A 19,333-nucleotide genomic window follows, 5' to 3' on the forward strand; every position below is an offset into this window, starting at 1 on the left:
CTCTGATTAGCAATCACTCTCGTGCCCAACAGAGCACAGGAGACGTCCAGCCAGAGCAACAGTCTAGGAGGGCCATGTGAGGCTGGCTCTGGGCCTTGCAGATCACTGAGCCCACCTCATCCTTCTGCTAGTAGAACCTCGGCCAGTCGGCCCTGCACCGGACCCCACGCACACCCAGGGCCTGGAGTCCAAGGATCCTGCAGGGCCAGCTTCCAGGCTGGGTGCTGGACAGTAAGTAAAGGGAGACAGGTAAAGACGTTTCAGGTCCCAACAGCTCTCCACCAGGAGGGAAAAAGCACTAGAAAAGAGGTGCCAGCCGCCAGGGGCAGAGGAGAAGGTGAACTGGGCCAGGGGAGCAGCAGCAGGTGACAGCCAGCACCACCAGGTGCTGGGAGGGCGGCCCAGCAAGCCCTGGATCCATGCAGAGATCCAGCCACCACCCTGCAAGGGCAGGTTCCACCAGGTCCATGGGGGCCCTGCCCGTGGCAGAGTCCAGGGAGTGGAGGGCAGATGGGCCTCTCTGGGGACTGTTCCCAGGGGTGCTGGTAGAGGAAACAGCATCAAAACAGGCCTAGGACAAGCATATTTCATATTTTTAAAACTTAACAAAAGCAGGGGAGGACATGGAATAATCTCCTTGTGTTTGCCTGAATCTCCGTGAAGATGCGTCAGAGGACTGAGGAGGATGTTTCTGGGGGGTAGCGGGGGAAGGAAAGGAAGACTGTGCAACCCAAGGTGGGTCAGAGAAAAGAGCCCAGGGACTCTTCTGGGGGAAAAACGTTCTGAGCAGAAAAAACAAGAAAAGCCACCAAAGTGCTGCCTTGAAACAGTTTTAAACAGGTGAGTTATATGGTATATAAATTACAGCTCAATAAAACTATTACATAAAATTGATTTTTACAAAAATACCAACAAAAAATGTACCAAGAAACATAAAAAATGACAACATAAAAGTTCACTTTAAGGCCAGAGAACTGCAAGATTGAAAGGCGCCTGAGGTGCCACCAGCAGTGAGATGGCCTTTGAGCACAGTGAGGAGCCAGGGGTGGGGTATGGGTGGGCGGGGGGGTCTGGGGCAGTGCTGGGGTCCAGTAGGGGATAGAGATCCAAGTTGGGGGTCTAAGGCAGGGATGCAGGTCTGGGGTAGCGATGGGGAACTGGGATGGGGATGGGGGTCTGGGGTGTGGGTCTGAGGTGAGAATGGGGGTCTAAGATAAGGGTCTGGGGAGGGGATGGGGGTCTGGAGTGGGGATGGAGGTCTGGAGTGGGGGTCTGAGATGGGTGTCTAGGGCAGGGATGGGGGACTGGGATGGGGATCTTGGATGGGGGTGGGGGTCTGGTGTGGGGGTCTGAGATGGGTGTCCAGGGCGGAGATAGGGGTCTGGAGTGGGGGACTGGGATGAAGGTCTGGGATGATGATGGGGGACTGGGATGGGGGTCTAGGATGGGAATGGGGGTCTGGGGTGGCCACAAACTGTGGCCAGAGACAGAAAGTGAAGAAGCGACAAAGAAACTCACAGCTCTCAAGCCAGGATCTTCTGTCGACGCCCCCAGGTTGTCGGCCAGCCCCATGCACAGCCACCGTGCATACCTGCCTCCTCGCGGACCAGCTCCAGCTCCCGGCGTGCCCGGCTCTGCAGCAGGGCCCGCTCCTGTGCGTGCCGCCCAGTGAGCTCAGCATGCAGCTCGGCCAGTGCCGCCTCTTTCTCGCGCTGCAGGTGCGCCTGCGTCCGCTCCAGCCGTGCCGCGTGCATGTCACTCAGGCTCAGGCGAAGCACCTCCAGCTCCAGCTCCTGGAGGACAGTGAGGTTAGCTGCGTGCCGCCATGAAAGACAACGTCATGCCACCCACGTGAGGCATGCAGTGTCGTCAAACCATAAGGACGGATGGTAGGATGGTGGCCCAGGGGCTGGGAAGATGCCATCAACGAACATGGTTTCAGGTTGATGAGATAAGAGCTGTGGAGACAGATGGTGCTAAAGGATGCACAACACTGTGAATGAACAAACACCACTGAATTGTGCACCCCAAAATCATTAAGATGATAAATCTTATGAGTGTTTTACTAGGTTGGTACAAACGTAATTGAGGTTTTTGCATTATTGAAATTTGCTGTCTGATATTGGTACAAATGTGGTTACTTTATACATCATTTTGATAAGTATTTCTTGCTTAATTTTTTTCTGCTAATGACTTATTACTTTAAACTAGGGAAATGATGTTAGACAAAAAAACAAATTCAAGCAATTTTCTTATTTGAGTTCAAAATGGGTCATAAAGCAGTGGAGACAACTCACAGCATCAACAACGCATTTGGCCCAAGAACTGCTAACGAACGTACAGTGCCAAGGAGGTTCAAGAAGTTTTGCAAAGGAGACGAGAGCCTTGAAGACGAACAGCATGGTGGCTGGCCATTGGAAGTTGACAACAACCAATTCAGAGCAATCATCAAAGCTGATCCTCTTACAACTACACTAGAAGTTGCTGAAGAATCTGTCGACCATTTACAGTCTTGGCATTTGAAGCAAACTGGAAAGGTAAGAAAGCTCAATAAATGAGTACTTCATGAGCTGACCAAAAATCAAAAATATCATTGGTTTGAATTATCGTCTTCTCTTATTCTATGCAACAACAACAAACCATTTCTCAATTGGATTGTGATGTGTGACAAAAAGTGGATTTTATATGACAACCAAGGACAACCAGCTCACTGGCTGAACCAAGAAGAAGCTCCAAAGCACTTCCCAAACCCAAACTTGCAAAAAAAAAAAAAAAGTCATGGTCACTTTTTGGTAGTCTGCTGAAGGTCTCACCCACTATGGCTTTCTGAATCACAGCAAAACCATTATTATATCTGAGAAGTACGCTCAGCAAGTCGATGAGATGCACCAAAAACTACAAGGCCTGTAGCCGGCAGTGGTCAACAAAATGGCCCCAATTCTTTTCCACAACAACGCGTGATCAACTCTTCAAAAGTTGAATGAATCAGGCTAAGATGTTGATTCAGCCACCATATTCACCCGACCTCTCGCGAGAAGACTATCAGTTCTTCAAGCATCTCAACAACTTTTTGCAGAGAAAATGCTTCCATAACCAGCAGGAGGCAGAAAATGCTTTCCAAAGGTTCACTGAATCCTGAAGCATGGATTTTTACACTATAGGAATGAGCAATCTTTTTTCTCATTGGCAAAAATGTGCTGATTATAGCAGTTCCTACTTTGATTAATAAAGAAGTGTTTGAGCCTAGTTGTAATGATTTAAAACTCATAGCCTGAAACCGCAATCGCTTTTGTACCAACCTAATACAATTTTTAAAAAGACCATGACAAAAATAGAGGTTGAGGGAAGTAAAAACAGAGTTTAAATAATTACGCAAGAGGAAAGTGAATGTGATTAAACTTATACTTAGATAAATTAAGTATATAGACTGTATTTCATAACCTCACCATTAAAAGAAGAGAAACTGTGTACTATTACTTCAAAATGCATAAAAGGATAATTTCTTTGTAAATCCCATGATAAATAATAATTCAAAGAAGGCAAAACAGGTGAAAAGAAAGGAACAAAACAGGCAAGACAAACAGAAAACCCAAATTAAATGTCTGGTGTTAAGTACAGGCACAGCAGTGATGACATTAAATACAAGGGAATTCACTGCCAAATAAGAAGACAGATTGTCAGGCTCAGTTAAAAATCAACCCTATGCTATTCACCAGACATACATCTTAAACTGACGTCTGCAGAGATGCTAAAGGTGAAGGAGAAAAGAGACCAGGTCCATTTACACAGAGTTCCACGGCAGAATCAGCAAGCGAGTGCTCACTTGGGGTGGACAGTAGGGATCAGAGCCAGCACTGTCCTACCTCTGACCAGCAGAGGGGTCACCTGCGGTGCATGGTGTACTCATCTGTTGGGCTATATGTAAGTTCTGTGTACTTTTCCACAAAGATGCTATAAGTCACAGCTTAAACAAGTATGAAATGTGTATTTAAGACTGGGTCTTACAGACTCCATCAGAGACCATTTTTCCAAGCCCTATGATCTAGATTTCTCCTGCAATAATGCAGATTAAAAACCAAACTTGCTCACTGCTACAAGTAGTGTGAACTGAGTCCAGCTAGAATTGAGTGTCTAAAATATCATTATTTTGTATTAACTTCTAATGGAGTATAATCTATAAAACTACTGAATCACCATGCTTTACACCTGAAACTAACATAATGTAAAACAACTATACTTCAATTAAAAAAAAAAAAAACAGATAGACAACTCTTTGATATTGGTCAATATCTAATCATTTTTCTTGCAAATGCTAACAAAACTGAATTGATTTGAAAAAGGAATCAATTCAATATCCATCGAAGTCACACTGACCACTCTGGGAGGAGCTGGGACAGTAACACTGACCCCTAGCCTGCACGCCAGCCCCTGCAGCGTCTGGGGTGTGGGCCAGGCCTGGGAAGCACATTGACCAATGACAGAAACCTGCAGGGCAGAAAGGCGGTTTCCCCCCTCCACACCCACCAGCCAAGTGAGGAGGGCGTGAAGAGAGGCCTTGCATGCAGGGAGCTCTGCCTCCAGTTCCCACGCATGGGAGGAGACAAGGACACGCCTTAAGAGGGAACCCAGGGAAAGCTCACCTTCGTCATGACCCCGGGCTGCTCTGCACAGTGGCCATCCAGCTTCGGCGGCGTCCTCTCTCTGCTGGGCTCCTGCAGCTGGCGGGGAAGGGCCAGAAGAGGAGTCCACAGCGGCACCTGGGAGGCCCCAGCCCCTCTGCCCCCGATCCCTCCACCTCTGCCCCACTCCAGGCCTGCGAGGTCCATCTACAATCTCCTCCTAAACCAGTCTCAACTCTAAACATTTTTTGTAACTTGTTTCCCTCATGATGGTGCTGCATGATTTTTAATGAATTCTGTTTCTTTAAGTTATTTCACTGTGTACTTAACATTTAAATCACTAAATTTTAGTTTCTCAACAAATCCTGGTCTTTCACATTCATGCACATTTTCTAAGCTCTTAATTTGATACAAATTCAAATATTTCATCTTCAAGATTTTCCTTTTTTGATAAATATTTTCCTTAAAAATCTGTAAAGTAGTATTTTGTTTTTCTAAATCACCTCAAAATTGAGTTTAAAGTTTTCCAACAAATTTCCCCCCAATAGTTTTGACACATAAATTTACAATAATTTAGGGCTTTTATCTGCAGGAAGGCTCAGTGCATTCTCCTTGTCAACTCACTGGTGGCTTCCCACCACGTCCATATGGGCTGCCACACCCGACCACACATCACTCACTGTTGTCGGAATGTCAGAGTCTGCTGGACCCAACTGCACTTAGCAGTTTCATTTCTGAGCAGTTATAACTACTTGAGAAGGCTGGCATAATTTTATCTTTCATATAGGCCTTCCAAAGAACAGTGAAAAAAATCCGCCCCCCTTTTTTTTAACTAGAGTAAAACATTTTATTTTGCAATTACTGCCAGACCCCTGCATTTACCTAGGATGCAAGACGGATCTGAGCAACCTGCTTCTCCCATAACACAATGCTGTTTCATCATCATAAGGATAAATCCATCAATTCAGTTATTCCCAAGCATGCCAACAATGCCTTAAATAATGAGGAAGCAGAGGAACCACCTAGAAGGGCAAGGGGTAATGAACTCATCTCTCCTCCAGTTTTCTACGTGACTGGAGAGACCATCTCCATGTTCTGCTTTCGAGATGACAATTCAGGGAGGGGCTTCCCTGGCAGTATAGTGGTTAGGACTCTGAGCTTCCCCAGCAGGGGGCACTGGTTCAAATCCTGGTGTGTGTGTGTAGTAGTTGCTTAGTCGTGTCCAACTCTTTGCAACCCCATACACTGTAGCCCACCAGGCCCCTCTGTCCGTGGGATTCTCCAGGAACACTAGAGTGGGTTGCCATTTCCTTCTCCAAAAGCAACTATGGAAAGAAAGAAAGTGAAGTCACTCAGTCATGTCCGACTCTTTGCGACCCCATGGACTGTAGCCTACCAGGCTCCTCCATCCATGGAATTTTCCAAGCAGGAGTACTGGAGTAGGTTACCATTTCCTGCTCCATCAAATCCTGGTAGGGGACCTAAGATCCCACTATGCCATTTGACATGTCCAAAAACTTTAAACAGCCCAGCAAATGTGAAGCTAGCATACTGGGTTATTCTATTTATAAAACACTCAAAACCAGCAAGACTATAAACTATTCTTCTACAAGTCAAGGTGCTCTAAACACAGAAAGTAACTTGAGACAAATCACGGAATTAAACACAGAAACCAGGCCAGAAAGCCTCAAGCAGACACGGGAGACTGTCTTCACAACCAGAGGACAGGAGAGATCTTTTGGACAGGACACAGAAATCACTAACCACAGGAAGAAGTGATGAGCTCAACATCAAAGTGAAGAATATTTGCTTATCACAAGACACCGTTAAGAACAAAGCTAGGTAAGCAAGACCAGGAAAAATATTTGCAGTACATATATCCCAAGAAGGGAAGAAGGGAAAAGCTACCCACTCCAGTATTCTGGGCTGGAGAATTCCATGGACTCCAGTCCATGGGGTCACAAAGAGACGGACACGACTAAGCAACTTTCACTCTCTTTACATCTAACAAATAACCTGGAACAATAAAGACAAAAAAGAACCACAGGTTCCCCCAAGACCAAAAGTTGAGCCTTCCTAAGAAAGTTCTCATAAGCCAAAATGGCCTTAAAGTAAAGAATCAATTGCATTCCTTCATAAAAGTGAAAACCCTCTCTGGATTTCTTTCAGTTAGCAAAAAACAGGTATTAATTTGGCCTTTTATAAAAGCGACGTGGTGTAAAGCAAACATTCAAAAAGTGGGGAGAGCTATATAAACAAATATTCCACTTTAGTTAACAAATTTGTTTTTCATAAGCATGAGAACTGAAGCTTATTTATGTGTATTTTAAGACTGAGTAAATAAAGATATTGTAAATAAGGATGTCAGGTTTCTCACTATGGGTAAAAGGAGTGAAAAGTAAAGAGGGGGAAAACGAAAACAAAATTTGTACTGTTGTATTAAAATTGAAGATATTACTATTAATTTATGATTTTTACTATACATACAAATAAAGAAATATGTACAGATGTGTTTGAATATACATTTACTTATATTTTCCTGCTCTCTTTTGAAACAGCGCAGAAGCAACTACACCCTGCTAGCAATAAGCGCACTGAGCACACAAATCTTGGCTTCTAAAACCATTCTCCACCAAAAGGTACCAGGGCTCCTAGAAGAAATGACTGGTTTGGGGCTGTAGAAGGGAAAGAACCAATTAAGCCTGGAAAGTCTTGGCGCAGAAAGTATGGAAGTAGGTGCCAGCCAACAATGAGCACATGTTGAAAGGTCACAGATGCCAATCCAAAGGCCCTCCCAATGGCCAAATGTATGTGTTTCAGCAACAAAATAAACACTGATACGATGGATTAAAACCCAAAATAGAATAAGTATCTAGCAGTCCATACTGATAGAAATTATTGAATAAATAAACAAGTTGGGGAGGAGCAACAGTTCCTCCTTAGAGTAAAACACCAATTAACATATGCAGGTGGAATGATGGAAACAAAGTGATCATCCAGGCAACACCACAGTAATTACTACAGGTAAGAGTCCTCAATGAAAGCTAAAAGTGACAGAATGTTTACAGGATCTCCAAGTACCTCCGCACTATATGCTTATTAACTACAACGGGAAAAACAGAAACTTTTCTATCAGAAGAAATCTGGCAGGCCCCCCAGTAGTGAGACATACCACCCGTGCCTCTTCTCAGACACCCCTGGCAGGCAACATCATTACCTCCACAGTGTTCCTGCTAAAATGTACCACCTGACTTCAATCAGGAGAAAATATCAAACAGAGCCAAACTGACAGGGATCCTACCACACAACTAGCTAGCAGCCCACAAAGGTCAAACTTATAAAACACAAAGGAAGACTAAGAAACTGTCCAGACTGGAGGAGACTAAGGTGACAAGGCACTGAATTGCAACATAGAATCCTGGACCAGAAAAAATGGGAAGAATTAGAAAAAGCTCTGTCAATTAGCTCACAGTATTGTTTCAATGTTTACTGAAACTGCATAATCATTTATATTGTGATTACATGGATATCAATGTTTCAGGAATCTAGGTGAGGGATATCCAGGAACTCTGCTATTTTTTACAAACTTTTTGTAGCTCTAACATTATTTTAAAACAAACAGCTGAAAAATACAAAAGTTTTAAGTTAAAATTAAAAAAAAAAAAAAAAGACTTGTCTAATTTGAAAGTAAAGAAATGAAATAATAAATGCTAACTTACACTATGAGCCTTTCTCCTCAAAGAGCCTAGGCAAGAAACATACAAAGAAAAGCCACTGAGAGTAAGTGCCTAGCCCCCTCAACATGGAGTTCGCGTACTTAGCTGCAACAAGACAAGGCTACTGAGATCCACAGCTCTACCCCAGAGAAGCAACAAGAAGACAAGCATGAACAGCAACTGAAATCCAGTCTCAGGTCTCTGAGAGCACAGGCAATGGAGGGCGAGTCAGCCGGGCACAGGCTGGCCCAGAGGCTCAGGCACCAGAATTCTGCAGCAGCTCCCGGGCAAAGTCGCAGCACCGTGACAAGGCCTTCCCATCTGCCGAAAGCAGCACTCTAGGTTTGTAGGTAGAACATCATAAACTACGCTGGTAATCACCCCATTTTCTCTCAATCAGGCAGTGCAAATACAACACGGTTTTCAGGCAGTCTGCCCTTGGCCACCAGTGTCCTGCTCATTCTAGCCAACCCCTGCCCTGTCCCTGCCACACATAAGCAACAGATCCTCCTGGTTCTAGGCCCCTTGCTCAGAATACAGGCGAGAGGAGGCCCCAGGGACAGCCCCCACGCGGGCCCTCGACAGGCCCCGTGAGGCCAGGCACCCTGCACACCCAGGTCCACACCTGCCCCTGCAGCCATAGGGCCTCAAGCAGCAGACAAGACAACGTTTCTGGGATGCCTTCACCCCTTGCCTCCTCATTCCACATTCAGAAAGAAGGGGAAGGCTACAACCAAGAACGAGGCGGATTTGAGAGCACGTGAAAGGACGTTACGGTTTAAGTGTCAGAGGGGCTGCTGCACAGCCACATCCGAGGAGCCCACACTGGTCAAGCTTCTGTTACCACAGCGTCACCAACACGGACACTCGCCTTCAAACAACCATTCAACATTTCAAAATCACGTGATGAAGAAACAACTTTTAACTGTAAGTAACTACAAAAATATACTCCCCATCTGTAAGATAGAGTAAAACCCTCTTTCCCTAACTTTGGATGGACAAAAACAGACCCAACACCACTTTCAGCACATTAGGCTCGCAAGAACTACAAGATAAGCAAAACACGAAAACACAAAGCTGACTAAATGCACCTGAGCGGCTTCAGCGCCATCAGGGGTGTCACTGCAGGTCGGGTTCTTGCCAATGTCCAGGCCTCCCAGGGGCCCAGCGTTCCCGGGCGCAGCTACCGGACTCTCCTCCGTGACAGGCGCATTGACAGTCGTGCCCTTCCTCTTCGCCGGCGTTTTCTTCGAATTCGTACAGTCGCCTTTTGTTTTTCTCTGTCTGAAGTGAGCAAGCTGCGCAGAAATGCAGAAAAGTAGCAGAGACAAAGGTAAGCAAGGAAGAAGCAACAGAACCACAAGGTGAGTGAGCTTGCGGGGAGCATGAGGCCCTGCGGCCTGCGCAGCCCACGCGGCCACACCTGGCCAGACACACGTCACCCGGGTCCTTGCCCCCCAAACACGGCCGCCATCAACATCGAGGTACTGGGATTCAGAGTCACATTGAAGAACCTAACAGTGAGGATGGTTAATGATGCCCAGAGACAAAGGAGAGCAATAAGGCTGGCTGGCAGAATAGCTTTTCTAGCCCATAACAGTTTACAAGAAAATTCAAAAATTTAGAGACGCATCTATTTTAAAAACTGACAGCTTAATCAAGGCACATTTACGGTTTAAAATTATATAAAAGCTAAATCTCTCCCCTTTTGCCCCATTTTCCCCCAAGCAGAGAAATACATAGTGTAGACAAAATTTCCTTGCCGTAGATTCTGAGACAAGGTACAGAAATAGCAAAAAATTAATTAAGCCAGGTCAATCTAACATCCTCCTTTATGGAATCAGATGTTCTAGTTTTCATGACACAGCTCACCAAAGCACCAGGGACTGCCACAGAATGTCCCTATCAGAAGGCACACCTGGCAGTGTTCAGTCCGTCGAATCTGAGGCTTTTAGACTGCTCACATACTGTTTCTCACAACACTTTATTCAAAAGGTATGACTGCCAACATCAGCTTTTCACAGGACAAGGTCCTTCACATGACAACTGTGGTCATGAAAGTAAATGCATGTTAACACATTTGTGTGAATGATAACAGAGGCTCACAGTCTCACAGGTGTGGGAAAATCACAAAAGGAATTTAAGCGAGAGAAACTGTCTGTCAAGACCAGACACTGCCTTCACAACTAGCCCCATCTCCATCAAATCTAATGTCACTGAGTTCCCTTCCTACATCACAGACCTGGTCCCTCGCCTGTGGTCGCCCAAGGAGAGGCATTTGTTTTTTCCCCCAAGGTTAAAATCTCCTCCTCATTTAGACATATTTAGAAACCATGGAGCTCAGGGAAAACGATATTAAACTCTGATTCAGTTGCATCTCCTTCCTATGTGCCAGGCACACGCAAAGGGAAGAAAACACACTCCCGCCTCACTCTTCAAACACCAGTCAGAAGTCTGACCTGCATGGGAAGCTTGCAGAGGCCCCTCTGTCCTCCGCCTGCCACCCTGCCCTCCCCATCAGCGTCTCACACCCTCACCGTGTGTTCTGAATGGTCTCTAATACAGTGGCCCTGCGATTTCCTCAAGGGAAGGAACTATCACTGATCCATGTGAATTCCCAATGTCTGACCACTTCTGACCTCAAACAGCAACTTCACGGTACTCCGCAGATTCTGCCCCCAGACGGCCGGAATGCGGTGGGGTGAGGCGGCTAATCCCAACCCTGATCCAAGCTTTCTCCACTTTCTCACGGGCGCGTCTGAACTGCACACGGCTCAACCTCCACAAATTACCCAAAACAGAGAGTAAAGGATGGCGCCTGCGTGGATGGTCAAAACCGACTCAAGGAACTACAGAGCTCCCGGGGCACTGCAGCCCGGGGACGGGACACCTCCCGGTGGATTCGTCCGAGCGTCTGGAACTCCAGGCCCGGCGTGGGGTGGAGGGGGGTGGGGGGATCTGGGCAGAGCTCTTCGCCCTCACCTGCCGGAACCATCTACCTGGGCCCCAAGAAGCACAGGCGCTTCGGGAGCCGGACACCAGGGAGGAGGTGAGGCATTCCTTAGTGTAAACAAGTTCGTGCTCAGGAATACTACTCCGAAAGAAAATTTTTACAGAAAAAAGCAGGACTGAGTGTAAACGAACACCTATACGTAGTTTTAATCGGATGGAAGCTGAGCTTAGCCCTAGGGGAAGCGCCTGTTATGCCCAACTGCTGGGAGGCCTGGCCTCCAAGCCTTCCAGGAATCTGGGCAGGGACTGGGAGGGGCGCAGGTGCGAACAGGTGTAGAGTTGTGGAGACCGCGCCGGCCCCGCACCTCCGGCTTCGGGAGCGGGCAGGCGTCAGGGACACCGCGTCCCGACGACACCACGGCCTGTCAGTGAAGCCGCCTCGCCAGCTAAAAAGGGAGCTCCCCTGGGGCCGGGTACCAGCAGGGGCTGGGCTCCCTGGGGGACGGGTTGGGGAACTTGCCTTCCTTAACTCCGCCCCTGCCCCTGCGCAAGCGCAGCCCCGCCAGTCCCGGCGTACCCCGCGCCCGTCCTCCCCGCGATACGCTGCGCGTCCCCAGCCGCTGATTGGCTGCGGCTGCGATGGGGGCGGGAACTGGCTGAGGGCGGCGGATTCAAGATGGCGGCGGCCAGGGGGTGGCTTCCAGCCGAGTCGGCAGAAAGGGCAAGAGTGAGGCGGCGGCGGCGGACCCCGCCTGGCTGCGTCCGCTCCTGGCAGGGGGCGTTGGCGGGCACTGGAGCCCGCCCTATGGACCCCACATCGGGACAGCACGGGGAGGAGGCGCTGCCATTTACCTTCGCTCTCCCAGCTTCCACTTTTCTGCGCCGCTGCTCTTGCTCATCATCTTCCATCTTCCCCTGGCGCCCTTAGCCAGTCGCCAGGAGGTGGCTGAGCCGATGCGGTGCCGCCTTCGTTCTATTTACACTCCCTCCCCCTCTCCTGGGCTCACCCTCCCCCCACGACAACTGTCACGCAGACGTGGGCCCGCCCCACGTCCGGCCCCGCCCCGAGGCGTGCACCCCGGCTAGTGGCCAATCAGAGGCCGCGGCCCTGCTCTCGCGCCAGCGCGCTCAGGGCGGTGCGTCCAAGGAGGTGCGGCTCAGCGGAGCTCCGCCCCATTTCCTTCCTCTCCGATTGGTGAATGTCCGCTCCCGCCTCTTTGGGCGGGACCAATGAGCGGGGCGCGGCGGCTTCGGCGCCCTCAGCGGTTGGTAGGTTTGAAGCGCCCAGTGAGTTTGGGGGGCTCCGGCTCGCACTGGTGCGGCTGCTGGTTCGCTTTCCCCGGAGGTTCGGGCCGTATGGGAGGAGTCTGCCCCGGGTCGAGCTTTGCAAGAGCCCAGGAACAAGTCCAGGAGGCTGGGCCCCATTGGCGTGGACGCGCCAGCTCGGGGCTGTCCCTGAAGTCGTGTTCCAGGTGTCCGTGGCCGGACCCCGGGGTTGCAGGACCCAAACGTTCATCTCTGAGGGTCCTGGCCCTGTGTGTGTCACGATAACAGACAGCCGGCCAAATCACTTGATTTCATTCCTAGTCATCCCTCTCTTGGGTCCCGCTGGCGCCTGTACCCACGGATCCGGAGTGCCAGAGGCGGCCACAATTAGTTCAGTAGGAATCGGCGCCAGGACCCCCCAGCCCAAGGATCCCAGAGCTGCAGGGACAAGAAGCCACTGGCGGTGCTGCCACTCCTGGATTCTTCCCAGTGGGCACACAGTGCTATATCGAGGACTCTGTTCCAGTGCGTCTATGCCCAACTTGCATCTGGTTAGTGCGGTTCACGGTTTGACCAGGGGACCCCACAATCATGGGTCCACTCTGGCACTTCTGACATAAAGCATTGCCCTGCGTCAGTGTTAGGAGGGATTCTGTGCACTGGGAAACTGAGAGGGTCAGGCTGAAGCTCTCAGGGCAGGAAAGGCAAACCATGCGTTAGGGCAGTCCCTGGAACCCAGCGTGAAAAGGGTTTCATAGGGCCTCCTTGCTAAGGGGCCTTGTTTAGTCGCTAAGTTGTGTCCAGCTCTGCGACCTCATAGACTGTAGCCCACCAGGCTTCTCTATTCATGGGATTTTCCAGGCAAGAATACTGGAGTGGGTTGCCATTTCCTTCTCCAAGGGGCCTTCAAAGATGCAGTTTCAAATGTTACAGCAATTATACTTAGTCTAGATCACCAGAGGGAGAGAGCTGTTTCAGTGAAAAGCAGAAAGTCTCTTCTTACACAGAAAAGTTTTAAGGCCTGGAAATGTTTGGATAAAAGGATAAATCATTCCAAATACTTTGTAAATGGTTATTAAAAAGGGATATGCTGTGTACTTCTTGTTCAAGTTTCTGTGAACCTAAAACTGCTCTAAAAGATAGTCTTATTAAAAAAAAATTTTTTTAAAGGAATGTGGTGTGGGTTGTGAATTCATAATCTGTGTGTCAACTGGAGTCTCATGAAACCATTGTTTGTTTCTTAGCGTCAGACTCCACTTGAACCTGTTTGTCCAGATGAGGAAACAATGCTAGGTTTTTATTCCTAGCCCGCGGTTTTGATTAACAATCAAATGCTGTTACAGTAACTAAGGTTATTGGAAGCTGATAAGCTCTGACTAATTAACACTGATCCAAAGCATGTGGTCTGCACCTCTTGTAACTGTAGCTTAACTGTGCCTGGGTGAATGTTCCCAGAAACTCAGGAACTCAGGAAGAGACACAGGAAACCCCTAAGCAGCTGTGCCTCTCTGATTTCCTTATGTGAGTAGGAAGACAGTGCAGCAACTAGAGAGAAGGTGGCATGTCAAAGAAGATTGGGGTGGGTGACTGCAAGCATGTCCAGCAAACACACTGGTCTCTGGGTTTCCTTCACTGGAGCAGGGTGTGTGTACAGGCCATGTGTTCCCCAGCTGCTCTCTGAGACTGAGTGACAATAGCTATGCTCCTCCACTGGTACGCTGTCATGACTCTTTGCTGACATGAGCTCACCTTTTAACCACAACTCACAAATCTTCAGAGAGCCTTGGATACTCAACCACCTCCTGGGTCAGACCACAGCCCTTTTTGTGTGGTGAGTGGAGTTTCCAGTCTTGGCTCACAGACGTGAGGCACTGGACTCCTAAGACCAGGGGTCAGCAGGTTACACTAGCAGACCACAGGATCAGATTTCCCAAGAGCATTCAGGGACTCAGATCCACACCTGAATCAATCTCTACATGTTGTAGTACATCAGATTGATTATCTTCTTTGCAGTCAAAGATGGAGAAGCTCAGTACATTCAGCAAAAACAAGACCTGGAGCTGACTGTGGCTCAGATCATCAGTTCATTATTGTAGAATTCAGGCTTGAATTGAAGAAAGTAGGGAAAATCACTAGGCCATTGAGGCATGACATAATCAAATTCCTTATGATCATACAGTGGAGGTGACAAATAGAATTCAAGGAATTAGATCTGGTAGAGTGCCTGAAGAACTAGGGAGGGAGGTTTGTAACATTGTAGCAGAGGTGATCACAAAATCCATCCCAAAGAAAAATGCAAGAAGGCAAAGTGGTTGTCTGAGGAGGTTTTACAAATAGCCAAGCAAAGAAGAGAAGTGAAAGGCAAGGAAGAAAGGGAAAGATATACCCAACTGAATGCAGAGTTTCAGAGAATAGGAGAAATGAAAAGGTCTTCAATGAACAATGCAAAGAAGTAGAGGAAGACAGTAGAATGGGAAAGACTACAGATCTCTTCAAGAAAATTGGAGATACCAGGGGACATTTCATGCAAGGATTGGCACGATAAAAGACAGAAAAAGTAAGGCCCTAACAGAAGCAGAGAGGCTAAGAAGAGGTGTCAAGAATACACAGAACTATACAAAAAAGCTCTTAATGACCTGGATAACCACCATGATGTGGTCATTCACCTAGAGCCAGACATCCTGGAACATGAAGTCAAATGGGCCTTAGGAAGCATCACTACAAACAAAGCTAGTGGAGGTGATGGAATTCCAGCTGAACTATTTCAAATCCTAAAAGATGATGCTGTCAAAGTGCTACACTCAATATGTAAGCAAATTTGGAAAACTCAGCAGTGACCACAGGACTGGAAAAGGTCAGTTTTCATTCCAATCCCAAAGAAAGGTAATGCCAAAGAATGTTCAAGCTTCTGGACAATTGTGCTTATTTCACAACCTCACAAGGTAAAGCTCAAAATCCTTCAAGCTAGGCTTTGAACCGAGTATGTGAACTGAGAACTTAGAGATATCCAAGCTGGATTTAGAAAAGGCAGAGGACCATGCGTGCACAGCTTCCCCAACGGCTCAAGGAGTAAAGAATCCCCCTGCAATGCAAGAGACACAGGAAACACAGGTTCAGTCCCTGGGTTGAGAAGATCCCTGCAGAAGGAAATGGGTGTAGAAAAGGCAGAGGAACCAGAGATCAAATTGACAACATTTGTTGGATCACAGAAAAAGCAAGGTGATTCATCAGAACATCTACTGCTTCATTGACTACGCTAAAACCTTTGACCACTGGATCACAACAAATTGTGGAAAATTCTTAAACAGATGGGAATACCAGATCACAGAAACTTGTATGCATGTCAAGAAGCAACAGTTAGAACCAGACATGGAACAACAGACTGCTTCCAGATTGGGAAAGGAGTATGTTAAGGCTGTATATTGTCACCCTACTTGCTTAACTTACATGCAGAGTACATCATGCAAAATGCTGGGCTGGATGAATCAAGCTAGAATTGAGATTGTCAGGAGGAATATCAACAACCTCAGATTTGCAGATGATTCCACTCTGATAGAAAGTGAAGAGGAACTAAAGAGCCTCTTAGTGAAGGTAAAAGAGAGTTTAAAAGCTGGCTTGAAACTCAACATGAAAGAACTAAGATCATGGCATCCAGTCCCATCACTTCATGGCAAATAGAAGGGAAAAAGGTGGAAACAGTGACAGATTTTGTTTTCTTGGACTTGAGACTCACTGCGGATGGTGACTGCAGCCATGAAATTAAAAGACACTTGCTCCTTGGAAGAAAAGCTATGACAAACCTAGACAGCATATTAAAAAGCAGAGCCGTCACTTTGCCAACAAAAGTCTGTATAGTCAAAGGTATGGTTTATCCCGTGTTCATGTGCAGTTGTGACAGTTGGACCATAAAGAAGGATGAGCACCAAAGAACTGATGCTTTTGAACTGTGGTGCTACAAAAGACTCTTGACAGTCTCTTGGACTACAAGGAGATCCAACCAGTCAATCCTAAAGGAAATCAGTCCTGAATATTCATTGGAAGGACTGATGCTCAAGCTGAAGCTCCAACACTTTGGCCAGCTGATGTGAAGAGCTGACTTATTGGAAAAGACCCTGATGCTTGGCAAGACTGAAGGCAGGAGGAGAAAGGAATCACAGAGGATGAGATGGTTGGATAGCATCGTCGACTCAATGGACATGAATTTGAGCAAGCTCCGGGAGATGGTGAAGACCAGGCAAGCCTGGTGTGCTGCAGTCCATGGGGTCTCAAAGAGTTGGACACGACCTAGCAACTGAACAACAAACCGCAGCATGTGCATCATTTGCCCATGCTGCCTTGGCCAGTGATTTTCAAACTGTGTTCCTAAGAACGGAATCATTCCCATGGCTATTCTAGATGTTCTGTAAATGCTGGATCTGAATCTTAGTTTATTTTTAACCATTAAAACACTGTCCAAATATATAGATGTACACCCTCATGGAGGGAAACGTAACTCCCACTCCTTATGAATGGGCTGTGCATAGCTACTTCCTCCTGCAGAGGACAGTGTGGAAAGAAAGAGAAAAATAGTACCTGTGCAGTGGGACACCTGACAGACACACTTATACCACGTAACTGAGGTCTACATCATCCATGTGGGTCATGTTGATGGCATGCACTCTGGATGGGATGTGATTAGAAGGGCCGTCTCCTCTGTGGTCTTCCTCCCAACAACCATAACCCCAGTGCAGTCATGAGAAATTATCAAGCAAATCCCAATAGTGGAGGGACCCCTTACAAAGATTCCGGATATAGTAGATACTGGTACAGATCAGATCAAATCAGTTGCTCAGTCATGTCCGACTCTGCGACCCCATGAATCGCAGCATGCCAGGCCTCCCTGTCCATCACCAACTCCCGGAGTTCACTCAGACTCACATCCATCGAGTCAGTGATGCCATCCAGCCATCTCATCCTCTGTCGTCCCCTTCTCCTCTTGCCCCCAATCCCTCCCAGCATCAGAGTCTTTTCCAATGAGTCAACTCTTTGCATGAGGTGGCCAAAGTACTGGAGTTTCAGCTTTAGCATCATTCCTTCCAAAGAAATCCCAGGGCTGATCTCCTTCAGAATGGACTGGTTGGATGTCCTTGCAGTCCAAGGGACTCTCAAGAGTCTTCTCCAACATCACAGTTCAAAAGCATCAATGCTTCGGCGCTCAGCCTTCTTCACAGTCCAACTCTCACATCCATACATGACCACAGGAAAAACCATAGCCTTGACTAGACGAACCTTTGTTGGCAAAGTAATGTCTCTGCTTTTCAATATGCTATCTAGGTTGGTCATAACTTTTCTTCCAAGGAGTAAGCATCTTTTAATTTCATGGCTGCAATCACCATCTGCAGTGATTTTGGAGCCCAGAAAAATAAAGTCTGACACTGTTTCCACTGTTTCCCCATCTATTTGCCATGAAGTGATGGGACCGGATGCCATGATCTTCGTTTTCTGAAAGTTGAGCTTTAAGCCAACTTTTTCACTCTCCATTTTCACTTTCATCAAGAGGCTTTTGAGTTCCTCTTCACTTTCTGCCATAAGGGTGGTGTCATCTGCATATCCAAGGTTATTGCTATTTCTCCCCGAAATCTGGTACAGTATACCGTAATAGAAAATACTGCAGTCATGTGCTCAGTCGCTTCCAACTCTTTGTGGTTTCATGGCCTGTAACCCACCAGGATCCTCTGTCCATGGGATTTCCCAGGCAAGAATAGTGGAGAGGGTTGCTATTTCCTGCTCCAGGGGGTCTTCCTGACCCAAGGATCAGGTCTCCTGCATTGGCAGTTGGCACTGGATCAAACTTATATTCCTCAAAACTATCAACATCATCAAAAGCAAGGGGAACCCAAGAGGACAAGGTGACTAAATGTCATCTGGTGTCCTGGATAGGATCCTGGAACAGAAAAGCAACAGTAGGCAGCATAATAAGGAAGTCAAATGAATTACAGACTTTAGTTAATGCTACTCTATCGGTATAGACTCATTTATTGTAACGTGTGTCATACTAACTTAAAATGTTAGTAATAGGGAACCCATGTATATGGAAATTCTCTTCTCAATTTTTCTATAAACCTAAAAAGGAAGTTTTTTAAACTAACTGAAACCCACTGGGGTGTGTTATGGTGACCTCCCAGCCACCTCAAGTTTCTTGGCTAAGTTAACTCATTTTTGTGTACCTCAGACCTCCTGTTTGAATCTCAGGGTCATGACACATATGAAGCCATAAATACTGAAGTGTATGGGCAGTTTGGCTGCCAGGTCAAGTTTCTGGGTTGGCTGCTCTGAGCGGGGCTATAAGCATGCTGACCTGGCACTTACCCAGCCAGGACTGCCAGCACTGGGTCCACCTTCAAGTCTGCTATGTCGGCTTCATTCTTCAGGCTGACTCATTTGTGAACCTGAACTGGAGTCGACAGGGTGCCCTGCCCTCCCTTGTTGGGCTCACCTGCTCCCCACGCCAGCCCTGTGGACATGCACTCCCTCCCCACCCAGCAGGTGGGCTACCCATCAAGGGCTAACCTGGCAGGGGGGGTTCTGCTCCCAAGTGCCCCTGACCCCCAGCCACCAGGACCCCCCACCCCTCTCTGGGCAGAGGTCCCACACGGGCAGTCCCCCTGCTAGAGTCACATCAACACTGACGGGGGATGACTTGGGAGGCCCCATGTCCTGTGAGATGCCGGCTGGGTGCCTATGGGGTGGGCCCACCTCAAGCCCCCACCAAGAAGCCCCTAGGCGCCTCATTGGCAGGCT

The 19,333-nt window shown here is 47.6% G+C and overlaps 1 protein-coding gene across 12 annotated transcripts in view; it reads right to left on the reverse strand.

The window, feature by feature from the left end:
• Positions 1–12,322, reverse strand: part of PCNT (pericentrin) — a 104,999-nt gene extending 92,677 nt beyond the window's left edge. For 6 of the 12 annotated variants that reach the window (XM_070377852.1, XM_070377824.1, XM_070377800.1 and 3 more), the window contains exons 1-4: positions 12,140–12,320; positions 9,427–9,633; positions 4,641–4,718; positions 1,592–1,793 (exon numbers count right to left, since the gene is read on the reverse strand). In XM_070377852.1, coding sequence (XP_070233953.1) covers positions 1,592–1,793; positions 4,641–4,718; positions 9,427–9,633; positions 12,140–12,196 — 544 coding nt within the window. In that variant the 5' untranslated portion in view covers positions 12,197–12,320. Of the gene's footprint in view, positions 1–1,591; positions 1,794–2,341; positions 2,530–4,640; positions 4,719–9,426; positions 9,634–12,139 lie in introns of those variants that run through there. The other 6 variants (XM_070377794.1, XM_070377814.1, XM_070377785.1 and 3 more) reach the window with 4 other exon arrangements.
• Positions 12,323–19,333: the final 7,011 nt, after the last annotated feature.

The sequence above is a fragment of the Bos mutus genome, chromosome 1 (assembly GCF_027580195.1).
Source record: "Bos mutus isolate GX-2022 chromosome 1, NWIPB_WYAK_1.1, whole genome shotgun sequence".
In the NCBI taxonomy this organism is placed as follows: Eukaryota; Metazoa; Chordata; class Mammalia; order Artiodactyla; family Bovidae; genus Bos; species Bos mutus.